Raw genomic sequence first — 14,736 nt, forward strand, 5'->3', positions numbered from 1 at the left:
GTTGAAATGGTGCTGGAAGAATCGAGACAGTTGCTGTTTTCTTTGCGACTTCAATAGTTGGTTAGTCGTCTGAACATTTTATAAACATTAACTTGCTTGACCATGTTGTAGGTCATCTAACTGTTTGTTGAACTAACAGGTTATAGATCAAACAACGCAATTATCACAGCACATGTTGTAATATGGCAAAAATCACTGGCTTGGTGATTAAGTTGCTGTTAAACCTGTTAAATACCACTTATTAGAAGACATGTATTACCCAATCAATCTAATGTTGTTTTTGGGGGGACAGACACGGGCGGATTTTAAGTTGACCTATCCTTTGCTTGGCATGGGATCTATCTGTATGCCCTAGAACAGTTTGGTCAAGCTCAATAATTACTTTCCCTAGGCGTAGGATAACAATTGGGCACTTAGGATAACAATTGGGCACATTGATGCATTTAAGTGTATTATTGCGCAAACTATTGAATCAATGGAACAGGAGTTAATTTATTCTGCAACCAGCCACAGATGTCATTGGCGCCTCTTGGGAAGTATTGTTAGGGGAGTGATATTTCTTTAGGTTTGCGAGCCCGCAATTGTCCACAATAGGCCTACAGTGCAGTAGGTTCGTCAGAGGAAGTGACGGGAACGGGATAGTAAACTCAAATGAGGACTTCTAATTTTTCATGAAGGCTGCCACAATATAAGTCTGGTTAAAGTCGTCTGAACGAAGAGCGCAAATGTTACAGTAGCCTAATGATTGTGCGCAAGAACGTTATATTCACAGACATCAGAAACGCTACAATGTACCAGAATATAGAATGTACTCGGGCGACACAACGATCAATGCGGGATGGTAGCCACCAACATTTGCAGAGATTTCACAATACTGAATTAAATCTGTGGATCATAGATTGAACTTTATGCAGACTTTTCAGGACTTTTCGTTTATTTTGGAAATATTTGCGACCGATTTCAAGATGATTTGCAACGAGGGTAGTAAAACAGATTTTGAATAGTTAAAGTTATTCCATGAGTTTCAGAATGTTTGCAGGGGAGATATCGCCACCAGTTCGGATTTCTCTGCTAGTGGTAACTCTTTTATCGCTTGGGATTTGTTCAGAACTAAAAGTACGAGTGCGTTTAAGTGATGGACTAATTGGGGAGGAGATTTTGGACGCCAACCGTGAGAATGATGACATTACAGTCGAGTTCAAGCAAGGAGATGGTACTCATATTACTGTGGTATTTGATTTCAAACGGGTGAGTTAAGTCAATATTCTTCCATGTAAATATTTACAACAGTTTTTAAGAACTTTGTAATATGCTGCATTATGTTACTACCAATATATATAAACACACATACACACACCATTAGGCTGTCTATTATATAGATATCCTGGACATTATATTATAAAGGCCTATCCATTATCTATATACCTACTGTATATCTATTTAACTATATGCTGCTGTGTTGCCAAACTGACATATTTTCATAACCCTTACGAGAAAAGATTGCAGTCAGAGTGCAGTATAACTGCAGTATGCTGTAAATACGGCGTCCTTAATAAGTTTTTTTTTAAATTTATTTTTTTACTGCAGTATAACTGCAGTTATTCTGCAATTACTGCTTCCAAAGTACCACAGCCGACTGAAATTACTGCCCTTTTGCAGCAATCTTTTTGTGTAAGGGATGAAATACCAAAGACAAATAGTCCTCTTGGACTGACTTTTGGAATTATATCATATTTGTTATATTCTGTGAACATAGGCCTATTTATTATTTTTATTTTTTTGTATTGTCCATTATTACAATCAATACAAGTGTTTGTTAATGAGGATTTCCTGTGGACTGCCCCTGATTGAGCAGGCATTTGATATTACCCTGGCTAATGAACTCCCTACAATGACCCAGGATATCCTGACATTACAGATGCATTCAAAGTCTTATTGACTTGTAGAGCAATCAAGGAATCATACAACTATTGTCCCCCAATAGCTTATCTGGTTACAGTTAACAGGCAGGGGAACGGGACATATTTACTTCTGTCTGGATCAAGTCAATTTGGACAGCAGCTTTCCCTCACTCCATGCACGTGCTTCCAATCTACTCCTGTCGGCATTATGCAGATTTATGGAAAGTTGGAATTGGTCTGAAGGCCAGCTGCCAGAGTGGTTATTGTACAGCCAGGCGAGACATCTCATCTTGTAGAGGAACCTGTTGAAAAGGTGCAATTTAAAAAATGAAGGGAATATTTGTCTTCCTATGGTGTGTAAGTGGGGGAGCAGAAAGGGGACAGAGTCTAACTGGAGAATAACATCATTATTGTTTAAGAAGTAAATGGGCTGTGCAATATTCAGAGAATCAAGCATCAATGGCTGAAAATTCCAGATGCATTCTGGTATTATTTTTCAAGTTGTTTTGGCAGCTTTGTTGTTTGTTTCTGGTTCCTCCCCTATTCCTCCCCCTCACTCTATATGTGAACAGATGAATCAACATTTTAGGCAACCACAAAATACTCTTGCCTTTCAGAACTTAATGTCAATACCATGACATTTCAAGCCATATTGCATTTTTCACCAGACAGGGAACAATCTGTATCCAGTTGTGAGAGGCCTGCCAAGCTGGAGTGATGTTAAAGGTACCCAGGATTGTAGACTGTTGTATACGACTGTAATGGTGATCATGTGGCCCACAAGTTACATCCACTTCATACATTGAACGCTATTTCAGCATAACCTTAAGAAACCTTTGTTTTTAAAACCGGAAAATATACCTCTGCCTCAACCCTAGTTGAGAAATGTAAATCTCCCTCATACACCACCATACACATATCTCCTGTTGAATTTATCTCAATTCAACCATTGGTGCGATTCCCAAGCCATCTGTCATTTGTTTGGTCCCAGGTTATGATGGCATGGGGATAAGATGAAGGAAAAGAGTCACCTCTCACTTCATCCATATGGGAGCTGCAGTTTGACCTGTCATCGGAGGCTCTGTGGTGCGTTTCTTCTGTCTGTCAGTGAGAGGTATTTACCATGCTAACCCAGCCCCCATGAAGAACCAGGGCAGCAGCAAACCCATGCAGGTTATATCAGATTGTATGCATGATGAGCCAACTACGCATTCATCTCCGCACCCTCACCTCCAGCTATTAGCTGCCCCATGGAAGCTTGTTAGGTCGGATTTAAGTTTTGTACAGGCTATGTTTTTACAGCATCAGTGCAGTTATTGGTAAAAATACAATCCTTTTGAGAAAGTAACATTTGACATTGTTTTTTTGTTCATTATGATTTTATCAGTGTTAGTGTGTTCAGTAAGCGTTTTAATCAAGCTAAGTTATAGGGTACTTTGTTCAAAGATTTATATAAAGACATTTGATGCTTTGTTCACAGACTGTGGTGATATTCTCAACGTGCGGCCTAATCCCTATTTAAATAGCTTTGTTTCTGTATCCTCTGTCGGTGTGAATCCCTCCTATCTTGTCGGGTCAATCCCCAAACCATGTCTCACTTTAGCTTTCCTTGGACTCTAGTGATCATGCTAGTCATTAGACAATCACTTGTTGCCCATTGAGAGGTTAAGGGCCCACCACAGTGATTTCACAGTCTACGCAGACAGAGCTATGGAGCTCCATTTGCGTTGCATTCCAAAAATTCAGCCTCACAAAAGTACATATGCAAACTAACCTCCAGCAGATCCATTGCGGATCCGTTGCGTAGACTGTAGTTGTACACAGGCCCCTCCAGGAATACTCCCATCCCCTCCCCCACTCTGTATACCCCATCCATCTGCTCCTCTGGATGTTCTACCGTCACAGTGGGGGAAACAAGTCCCCCATCCTTCTTCTTCTTCTCTTCTTCTTCCTCAACCACTCCACAGTTTCCCTGACCTCATTATCGACATCTCCAACTTGAGGACCATAGTGTTTGAATCATGGTACTTGTTTTACTCAGAGGGTGATCAACCCAATGGGATGGGTAAATGAAGAGAAGATAGCCTTGTCTTTCTTTGTCTACTCAGCCGACTGGGATGTTTACCTCGGCTTTGTGTTCTACTGGGAGTTTTAAGAATGAGTATGTTTACATGCACAATAATTATTAAATATTATATTAATATATTCAACTGATTATGACACTACTCTGAGTTTGGCATAATCCTAATTATGGTAAGGTCATAAGTGGAGTAACCATCAACAAATTGAAACACCAGTTTTGTTGTTGTTGCTATCTTTTGAATTATTAGAAAATGTAACACCTTAATCGGAGTTAATGCAGTGTATTTGATTTGCACATGTGCTTTCACGAGCCTCCCTCCTTGGTGCAAGTGAAGTGTGTTCGGAAATTATAGTAGACTACTACATCATCTCTGTACCCCACACATACAATTGTCTGTAAGGTCCCTCGGTCGAGCAGTGAATTTCATTTTTTATTTATTTCCAATGGTTCGCAAAGAACCATTAAAAAGCAGGCATTGAATATACACCCAGTCACTACAAACAAAAGAGGTGTCCATCCAAACTCAGTTGCAGGAGAGGAAGGAACCTGCTCATTGATTTCACCATGATGTCAATGGTGACTTTAAAACCCTTACAGAGTTTAATGGCTGGGATAGGAGAAAACTGAGGATGGATCAACAACATTTTAGTTACTCCACAATACTAACATTATTGACAGAGTGAAAGTATGTTGCAGTAACATGCAGTATGTTGCCAATAAAGGTACTAAAGTAAAACTGCAAAAGAATTGGCAAAGAAATGTAGTTTATGTCCTGAATACAAAGCGTTATGTTTGGGGCAAATCTAATAATAATATCTCTGACTACCACTCATCACATTTTCAAACATGGTGGTGGCTGCATCATGTTATGGGTATGCTTGTCATCAGCAAGGACTATGGGGTTCTTTTTATGAGAAAAAAATAAATAGAATAGAGCTAAGCACAGGAAAAATCTTAGAGGAAAACCTTGTTCAGTCTACTTTCCAACAGACACTGAAAGAGTAAATTAACCTTTCAGGCGGAGATTAACCTAAAACTTAAGGCCAAATATACACTGGAGTTACTTACCAAGATGACATTGAATGCTCCTGAGTGGCTGAGTTACAGTTTTGACTTAAAAATCGATGGCAAGACTTGGAAATGGCTGTCTAGCAAAGATCAACCAACTTGAATAATTTTAAAAGTAATAATGCGCAAATATTGTACAATCCAGGGGTGCAAAGCTATTAGACTTACCCAGAAAGACTCACAGCTGTAATCGCTGCCAAAGGTGATTCTAGCATGTATTTACTCAGGGCTTGAATACTTATCTAATCATACATTAGATTTTTTAAATGTATTTATTTTTTACAAATGTTAGATTTTTTTCTCCCTCTTTGACATTAAAGAGTATTTTGTGTAGAAATTTGACCAAAAATGGCAATCACATCAATTTAAATTTTACTTTGTAACACAACAAATGTGGACAAAGTAAAGGGTTGTGAATAATTTCTGAAGGCACTGTAGCCTGATGATCAGATATGTACATGTTAACCGCATTATAAGTTTAAACGTTCTTCTTGCAAAGCATGTTAATCTTAGTATTATATTAATGAGTATTCACAATAATCATAGTATTGTGTGCATGTAAACATAGTCGATTTTGGGATAGCCAAAATTAAGTCAGTGTAGCATTGTGACAGATGTGGGTATAGGGTTGGATTCAGGTCTCATGTTTCTAGGTCAGGTCAGCCCTCATAACAGACATGACACTTGATATAGTAGTTACTTATTTATGGTTTGTCCTTATGCCAAACGCATAGTGGAGTTTTGGCAGCACTTTTACACAAAGGTTCCCTTATACCATGCAGTATGTATGTAGTTTCTTTCGACACCTAGTAGAGTCCATGCACTGACGAATTGAGTCTCTTCTGAGGGCAAAATGGGGGGAGCAACTCTATTAGGAAGGTCTTCTTAATGTTTTGTACACTCAGTGTATAGTGTATCACTAATATGTGAATTTATATCCTGTTTATATTTCCTATTTCTCTCCTCTCTCTCTTTTTTTCAGGATGTGAGGATCGTCCGAGCTCTGATCCTGGGGGAGCCAGAGCAAGGCCAGAACCAATACCAGGTGCTGTGCTTTGTCTCGCGCCTCAATCACCACGAGATTATCCCCACTGAGTCCATGGCTCGCCTCAGACAGGTGAGCTGCTGCAACAAACCACCACTGTCCCTCATAATCTGGGCCATCATTCCCATATAGGGCATAGGGAGGGGTAACTAGGGACAGGTTTTGGATGTGGAGGTATGGTACCAATGGTGTTATTATAAGAGATAGTCTTTACATGAGAGAGTAGCCTTTTCCATCCCTTTTGATATTTTAAGTCTACATTTTGCACTAATATTTAATTTAAAAGCTTTTTATATTAAATTAAGTACCCTTTAATATAGACCACATGGATATTAAAAATAGATTTATTGAATTATCCATAAAGACTTGCTAAAGTGCCACAATTCAGCATTTCACTGTGACTTCTAGGAAGCCTTAACCCCAACATTTCAAGTTTTCACCATCATGGTAAAGCCCTAGTTATTTTGTTGCTTTGAGGAAGTCAATTTTGACGAAGATAATTTATTTAATGTGATTAGTGATTCATTTACGTCTGTCCCAAGTTGACAAGGTAAAAATCTGTCGTCGTTCTGCCCCTGAGCAAGGCAGTTAACCCACTGTTCCCCGGGCCGAAGACGTGGATGTCGAATAAGGCAGCCCCCCGCACCTGTCTGATTCAGAGGGGCTGGGTTAAATGCGGAAGATATTTCAGTTGAAGGCATTCAGTTGTACAACTGACTAGGTGTCCCCCCTTTCCCTTTCCTTTCCCTCATTAAGATCAACTGTTACGCAAACCAAACTGTCTTTTCAATATGGTGAAACTATTCATTTTTTTTTTACATTGAACATATCATAGTTTAAAAGCAGGTGAGCTGGTTCTATACTTTTTGGCAATTTTCTGTTGTTTTGTGTTGGAAAACTGAATGGGTTGAGCGTAACATGTCAACCCTTTTACCCCTAGATAGACAGGCTAGAAATGTTTCCATTTAAATGAATTTAATTTAATTGCCAATTCGTATTGCACACAACAATCTTCTATTCCCCCTGTCACAAAGGGATTTATTGTCAACCCTATTACACAGTCAACCATGTTACTTTACTTGGCACTAAGTAGGCACTTTATATACCGGGCAAATGTTATAGAACACCTACTCATTCAAGGGTTTTTCTTTATTTGTACTATTTTCTACATTGTAGAATAATAGTGAAGACATCAAAACTATGAAATAACACATATGGAATCGTAGTAGCCAAAAAAAGTGTTAAACAAATCAAAATATATTTTACATTTGAGATTCTTCAAAGTAGCCACCCTTTGCCTTGATGACACCTTTGCACACTCTTGGTATTCTATCAACCAGCTTCACCTTGTATGTTTTTCCAACAGTCTTGAAGGAGTTCCCACATTATGCTGAGCACTTGTTGGCTGTTTTTCCTTCACTCTGCGGTCCGACTCATCCCAAACCATTTCAATTTGTCTGATGTTGGGGGATAGTGGAGGTCAGGTCATCTGATGCATCATTCTCCTTCTTGGTAAAATAGCCCTTACACAGCCTGGAGGTGTGTTGGGTCATTGTCCTGTTCAAAACAATTTATAGTTCCACTAAGCCCAAACCAGATGGGATGGCGTATCACTGCAGAATGCTGTGGTAGCCATGCTGGTTAAGTGTGCCTAGAATTCAAAATAAATCACAGACAGTGTCACCAGCAAAGCACCCCCACACCATAACACCTTTTCCTCCATACTTTACGGTGGGAAATACACATGCGGAGATCATCCGTTCACCCACACCTCAAAAAGACACGGCAGTTGGAACCAAAAATCTCCAATTTGGACTCCAGTCCATATAGGACACATTTCCACCGGTCTAATGTCCATTGCAAGTGTTTATTGGCCCAAGCAAGCCTCTTCTTCTTATTTGTGTCCTTTAGTAGTGTTTTCTTTACAGCAATTCGTCCATGTAGGCCTGATTCACACAGTCTCCTCTGAACAGTTGATGTTGAGATGTGTCTGTTACTTAAACTCTGTGAAGCATTTATTTGGGCTGCAATTTCTGAGGCTGGTAAATCTAAGGAACGTATCCTCTGCAGTAGAGGTAACTCCGGATCTTCCATTCCTGTGGTAGTCCTCATGAGAGCCAGTTTCATCATAGGGCTTGATGGTTTTTGCAACTGCACTTGACAAAAAGTTCAAAGTTCTTGAAATGTTCCGTATTGACTGACCTTCATGTCTTAATAGTAATGATGGAATGTCGTTTCTCTTTGCTTATTTGAGTTGTTCTTGCCATAATATGGACTTGGTCTTTTACCAAATAGGGCTATCTTCTCTATAATGCACTTTGGTAGATTGGTCATAGATAGTAGACCGGGTTTCCCAGCAGGGATCTCTTGTCCTTTGAAGAATGTCTCTGGTGGTAAACTGGATACATGGTAGTACCGTCGTCGTGTGGTAGAACAGATACTCTGTCCATCCTCTCCTAGCCCACGTCTACAGTTGCTGCGCTAACGCAACGGCTTAGAGGTATCACTTCTTTAGTGAATAAGAGTTCGTAGTTCATACCAAGTTGCCATACTTTTAAGCTCATGCTATATTCTGGCTGGCATAGTCAAAATTCATCCTTTCGGTGTGTTGACCGTCATCTTCACGTTGAAATTCAATGCTAATTTCATTAGGTTCCTGCTGAGGTTGGCTTAGTTCTGTAGGTGGTCTTTGTTCTTTCAACGTGGGGGCCGCAAGTCCTCACGTCCTTGGAACAGGAAGTTACATTTTTGTAAAGGGGCTTATATAGGGTTGGGAGAGAGGGCCGTGTTTCATCGTTTACAACCGATGTCTGTTCACATGGGTGGGGCCACGTAGTTCACTCATGAAAACCAATTATCTCATTTAGAAGCTCTCATTTAGAAATTTCACAAATATTTTCATATTTAAACATTTAAATTGCTCAACAATTCCATGTGAATCTGAACTAGAATGTGTAGACTTTCCAAGATAGTTTTTTGTTGTTGTTGAATTTGACCCCTTTTTCTCCCCAATTTCGTGGTATCCAATTGTTTTAGTAGCTGCTATCTTGTCTCATCGCTACAACTCCCGTACGGGCTCGGGAGAGACGAAGGTTGAAAGTCATGCGTCCTCCGATACACAACCCTCCGATACACAACCCAACCAAGCCGCACTGCTTCTTAACACAGCGCGCATCCAACTCGGAAGCCAGCCGCACCAATGTGTCGAAGGAAACACCGTGCACCTGGCAACATTGGTTAGCGCACACTGCGCCCGGCCTGCCACAGGAGAAGCTGGTGCGCGATGAGACAAGGACATCCCTACCGGCCAAGCCCTCCCTAACCCGGGCGACGCTAGGCCAATTGTGCGTCGCCCCACGGACCTCCCGGTCGCGGCTGGTTACGACAGAGCCTGGGCGCGAACCCAGAGTCTCTGATGGCACAGCTGCGCCATTAACCACTGCGCCACCCAGGAGGCCCAAGATACAGTTTGTCGTCCTATCATCAGTAATAATGTCTCAGACGCGAACTGATCTGACATCATATTCAGTAAGTACCAACGCATATTTACAACTGGTTGGATTACTGAAATAGGGTTCCGTTTCCCACCTTTTGATGTTCCCAGACTCTCTATGTTAACAAAGGAATTTTCAATAGTCACATCGGTAGAGTAGAGAGGGGAAAGGTATTTATGGGGTTCATAAACGTCCCCTAGCAGGCCAACGTCATGACAATACATGATTGCATATGTGTTATTTCATATTTTTGATGTCTTCACTATTATTCTACAATGTAGAAAATAGTACAATATAGAAAAACCATTGAATGAGTAAGTGTTATATAATTTTGACTGGTAGTGGAGTATTTAAAAAAAATGTTTAACCTCTTCCCACATACGTGTTTCTATGAAGCTGACGACAGAACTTTTAAAAAAAACTTCTCAAAAGGCACCGGATTTGTGGAACGACCCATTTTGTGTTATAATAACATGTTATTGGGCTGGTTTCCCAGACACAGAATAAGCCTCGTCCTGGACTTTCAATACAGTATCTTCATCACTAGCCCATAATGTCAAAATTATGCACAAAGTTATCTAACTTACCACCAAACTGTTAATCCTCACACAAAGTAGTGGAGCTTACTTATATTGCTAAATTTATTCTACCAGCAATACTTGTCATTTTTTGAACTTCCTCGCATTTTAAAATATAGCTGTTCTGTGATGGGATTCTACAGAAGAACCCCCACATGGTCCGCACGGCAGAGGAGAAGCGTGGGGTGGAACACCTCCACATGGACATGGTGGTGAACGTGAGTCATGCAGGGCACCTCAACACACTCATCCACAACGTGTGTAATGAGGCCCATGAGGGGTTTTATACCCGGACAGCTGACACCAAGCATTGGCTGGATAAAGGTGAGTTTGGCTTCCATTTAGATGCTCTGTTAGTGTTGTTTGGGTGTTTTAAAGGAACGTTTTCATTCTGTCTATCCTAGCTTTTTTCCCCCATATTGTTGCCTAAGTGTCCCTAAGCTTTTGGATGTTTATCTGCACAGCTATGAAGTTCATTGCCATGCATTTTAACAGACATTCTTTGATCGAAAGTCAAAATGTCTCTACAGGAATAGAGGCCATTGAGTTTGAGCCCCTGCCCCAGACAGTGGACGTCTCTGGTCTGCAGCGATGCCCCTCCACTCTGGACCCGTGGCAGCCATGCTTCTGCAGCTATCACCTACGTCTGGAGTGGCTCCCCTGCCTGCTCAAATACTGCCGCAGCCACCGGGGCGCGGCTGGAAGGACCAACCCGTACAAGTGTGGCATCAGGAGCTGCAGCAAGGGCTACCGCTTTGACTACTACGTCCCCCATAAACAGCTCTGTCCATGGGATGAGGAGACCTAAAGCAGCTGGTTTTGCCCTTAGTTCTTTTCTAGAAGGCATTTAGCCTACCGTGCACATCTGGACTGAGCATGGCAGGGGATTGGCAAAAGGCCTTGAAGTGTATACAGAGTATACCAAACATTAGGAACACCTTCCTAATATTGAGTTTTTCCCTCCGAAAAGCCTCAATTCATTCATAGACTCCGCAAGGAGCCGAAATGTTGACTCCAATGCTTCCCACAGTTGTGTCAAGTTGGCTGGATATATTTTCGGTGGTGGATCATTCCTGATACTCACAGGAAGCTGTTGAGTGTGAAAAACCCAGCAGCATTGCAGTTCTTGACACAAACCGGTGTGCATGGCACCTACTACCATACCCTGTTCAAAGGCACTTAAATGTTGTGTTTTGCCCATTCACCGTCTGAATGGCACACATACACAATTCATGTCTCAATTGTCTCAAGGCTTAAAAATCCTTCTTTAACCTGTCTCCTCCCCTTCATCTACACTGATTGAAGTGGATTTAATATCAATAAGGGATCATAGCTTTCACCTGGATTCACCTGGTCAGTCTATGTCATGGAAAGATCAGGTGTTCTTAATGTTTTGTACACTTAGACTTACACTAACTTATTTTCAGACAGAAGAGTGTCTCTGACTTACCACCAAGGTATTTGGATTCAACCAGACAGTAGCATATCTATTGTAACCATGTGTTTTTAATGTTGGATGTTTCCTACAGTGGTGTGTTGAGTCCATATATAATAATACTTTTCCTAAGCATGCAAGTGTCTGTATTAGGGCAGCTAGACAGGAGTCTAATGGGGGAAAATCGACAATGTGAAAATTGTAATATCGCCCAACCTAGATGGAACTGCCCATGCTACTATGGATGAATGTTTTGATTTGATGCCATCAGTCAGTGCTATTCAGTGCTCCGTTGGGGTAAAATTGGATGGTGGATCTGCTCAGGAGAAAACAACATTCATCCATGGTAGTGAATGAATCACTTAACTGATGTAGTTTTTATTGACTTAATGCAAAATAAAGCCATTTATTGACATTCTGTTAAAAGAACTAGAGTATTGAAACAGTACAGTCTGTAACCAATATCCACACTCTTACCTTGAACTATAGGGACCAATTTTTTGGCTTGCTGGAAGGGTTTTGTCATTGCTGTCAAATGCATCAGCGTGTAGCATCATACTCAGAAACTGACTTAAGTCATGTTTATACTATAGGTATACAGAATAAAGTGAATATTGTGCTGTCATATTCATGGTGGTATGAGATATTCATCAGCCAACTTATATCTGGGAACTTCTCTGTTCTACTTTTTGTCAATACTTTTTTTTTTACTTCTTTGATCAACAATATATTTTCAGATTTACTATCTTGTTGTGATAAACCCGAAGACACAAACTAGTGGACTGGAAAGTTTATGTAGTCTTTCTGTCCCTTATATATTTATTCAACTTTTCAAACGTAATGTCCAAAGTGCCAGTGGTGAAGCTTGTACTGAAGATTGCTGTTCTGCATGTCATTGGTACATTATGATAACTGCTCATGTGTCTCTCTGAGGGAAGAACTGTTACAAACAAAAGGGATTTTTCAAAAATGGACCTAAAGCATAAGTCCAGGAACAAAACATAAACCTTTATTTTTTTAAATCTATAAATGATTGGTTGATGGTAAGTGCCTTAACTTGTCACTGTGTTGTTTGATTTGAAAGTAATTATATGGTTTAAAATGTTTTAAGTCAAAAATCTGCAGTTGAAGTTCAAAAATGTTTCCTAAAGGTGTCTAACTTTGACAAATTAAAATCCTTATTAGTCTTTATACTAGGCCTAATACTTCTTCTGTTAGGTGTCAATATTTGCAAAGCTGGATTTGTGGGCATATTAACATCATAATGCACAATCTAGACATCTAAAACCCCAAGAATACAGTGTCCTCCATTATTAAATGGAATAAGTTTAGAACCACCAAGACTCTTCCTAGAGCTGGCCATCCGGGCAAACTGAGCAATCGGGGGAGAAGGGAGATGACCAAGAACCCGATAGTCACTCTGAAAGAGCTCTGGAGGTCCTCTGTGGAGATGTGAGAACCCTCCAGAAGGACAACCATCACTACAGCACTCTACCAATCAGGCCTTTATGGTAGAGTGCCCAGACAGAAGCCACTCCTCAGTAAAAAGAAAGTGACAGCCCGCTTGGAGTTTTCCAAAAGGCACCTAAAGACATTCAGGGACAAGTCTCTGGATGTGCTTGAGTGGCCCAGCCAGAGCCCAGACTTGAACGCGATCAAACATCTCTGGAGAGCCCTGAAACTAGCTGTGCAGAGACACTCCCCATCCAACCTCACAGAACTTGAGAGGATCTGAAGAGAAGAATGGGAGAAACTCCCCAAATACCAGTGTGCCAAGCTTGTAGTGTCATAGCCAAGAAGACTGGATACTGTAATTGCTGCCATAGGTGCTTCAACAAAGTACTGAGTAAAGGGTTTCAATACTTACAGTATGTAAATGTGATATTTCTGTTTTTTATTTTTAATAAATTAGCAAACATTTCTAAACCTGTGTTTGCTTTGCCATTATGGGATATTCCGTGTAGACTGAGGAGGGAAAAACTATTTAATACATTTTAGAATAAGGTTGTAACGTAACAAAATGTGGAAAAAGTTAAAGGGTCTGAATCCTTTCCGAAGCCACCGTATACATAATGCACAAATATCCATTGTGGAGTTTGACTGCCCTCTGGTGATGACTGGACTGAAGGTTGCCTGACAAAATACATTTAGGAGACTTGACAGCTTTATGATAGGCTTAGCCTGTAGCTAAATTATAAGTCGTAGTTTTTAGAAACTTTGCTGTTAAACTGCATCAAACAAACCTTTAATATCCAGCAGTCTTGATTAAAGCACCACCTGACCAGATTTGCCTATAACCACATTTTGATCCACATATAGAAAAACTACATTATCTGCAAAGTGAATAAATGACCATTGATTCATTAATTCATCAATATCCATAAAAACATAGTCTAACCGATTTGTAACCTAATTTGGTGTGGCAGATTATGACGTTTCATGAAACGAGGCAACAATTGAATGAATGACATATGCGTAGTGTTCCAAAACCGATCAGTTTAACCTACTGCTATCGCTACACTCGCTTGGTCTGTGGGTCCTAGGGCTGGGTCTCTAACCTGTCAGAATGTGTGCATTAATTGGAGAACTGTGTTGAATGCATGTGTCTAGGAGACGACAAGCTTACATGGGTCCGAGGTTGAGCACGGTTCGAGATTTCCTTATGGTGTATGTGTGTGCACGCACATGTGCGGATTTGTCTTTCTGTAGGAGCAATGTGTGAAGGAGCGTATCCAATGGCACGAAAGACCGTTGAAGATGCTATTTCAACAAGCCAACCAAAGAGAGGAGGAAGGTAGCTGCTTACTCCGCCACCAGGGCCATTCTCCCACTGGACACCAGTATTCTCTTTATCTGTTTTAAGATTGACCAAATGCATTTGCATGAAGGTCTTCGTGTGTCCCATGCCTTCTTTTCTTCATGTCATTCAAGGCAGACAGACCTGTGGTTGTGGCATCCTCTCAGCACAATGTTGTCTTGTAGTGAAAAGAAGCAGATGATAATGCACTTCGAACCAAACCTGTCATAACGTTTTATACAGTTATAAAATGTTAGAAATGCTAATGAACTGTAATGCTTACAATGCCTGTAAGTGCACATGTTTATAAATGTTTACAAATAACGAAATTTACA

At 40.5% G+C, this 14,736-nt stretch overlaps 1 protein-coding gene across 2 annotated transcripts; it reads left to right on the plus strand.

The window, feature by feature from the left end:
• The first annotated feature begins 583 nt into the window (after nt 1-583).
• Nucleotides 584-13,530, plus strand: LOC139422058 (out at first protein homolog). Of its 2 annotated transcripts, none has more exons than XM_071173198.1 (4): nt 584-1,248; nt 6,035-6,169; nt 10,289-10,493; nt 10,700-13,530. In XM_071173198.1, exons 1-4 carry the CDS (start codon nt 1,018-1,020, stop codon nt 10,975-10,977), a joined length of 849 nt encoding a protein of 282 aa, XP_071029299.1. In that variant the 5' UTR covers nt 584-1,017; the 3' UTR covers nt 10,978-13,530. The 2 variants fall into 2 exon arrangements, with proteins under 2 accessions (XP_071029299.1, XP_071029300.1); XM_071173199.1 differs by having other exon boundaries at nt 609-1,248; nt 10,313-10,493.
• The last annotated feature ends 1,206 nt before the right edge of the window (nt 13,531-14,736 follow it).

The sequence above is a fragment of the Oncorhynchus clarkii genome, chromosome 12 (assembly GCF_045791955.1).
Source record: "Oncorhynchus clarkii lewisi isolate Uvic-CL-2024 chromosome 12, UVic_Ocla_1.0, whole genome shotgun sequence".
NCBI classification, from domain to species: domain Eukaryota; kingdom Metazoa; phylum Chordata; class Actinopteri; order Salmoniformes; family Salmonidae; genus Oncorhynchus; species Oncorhynchus clarkii.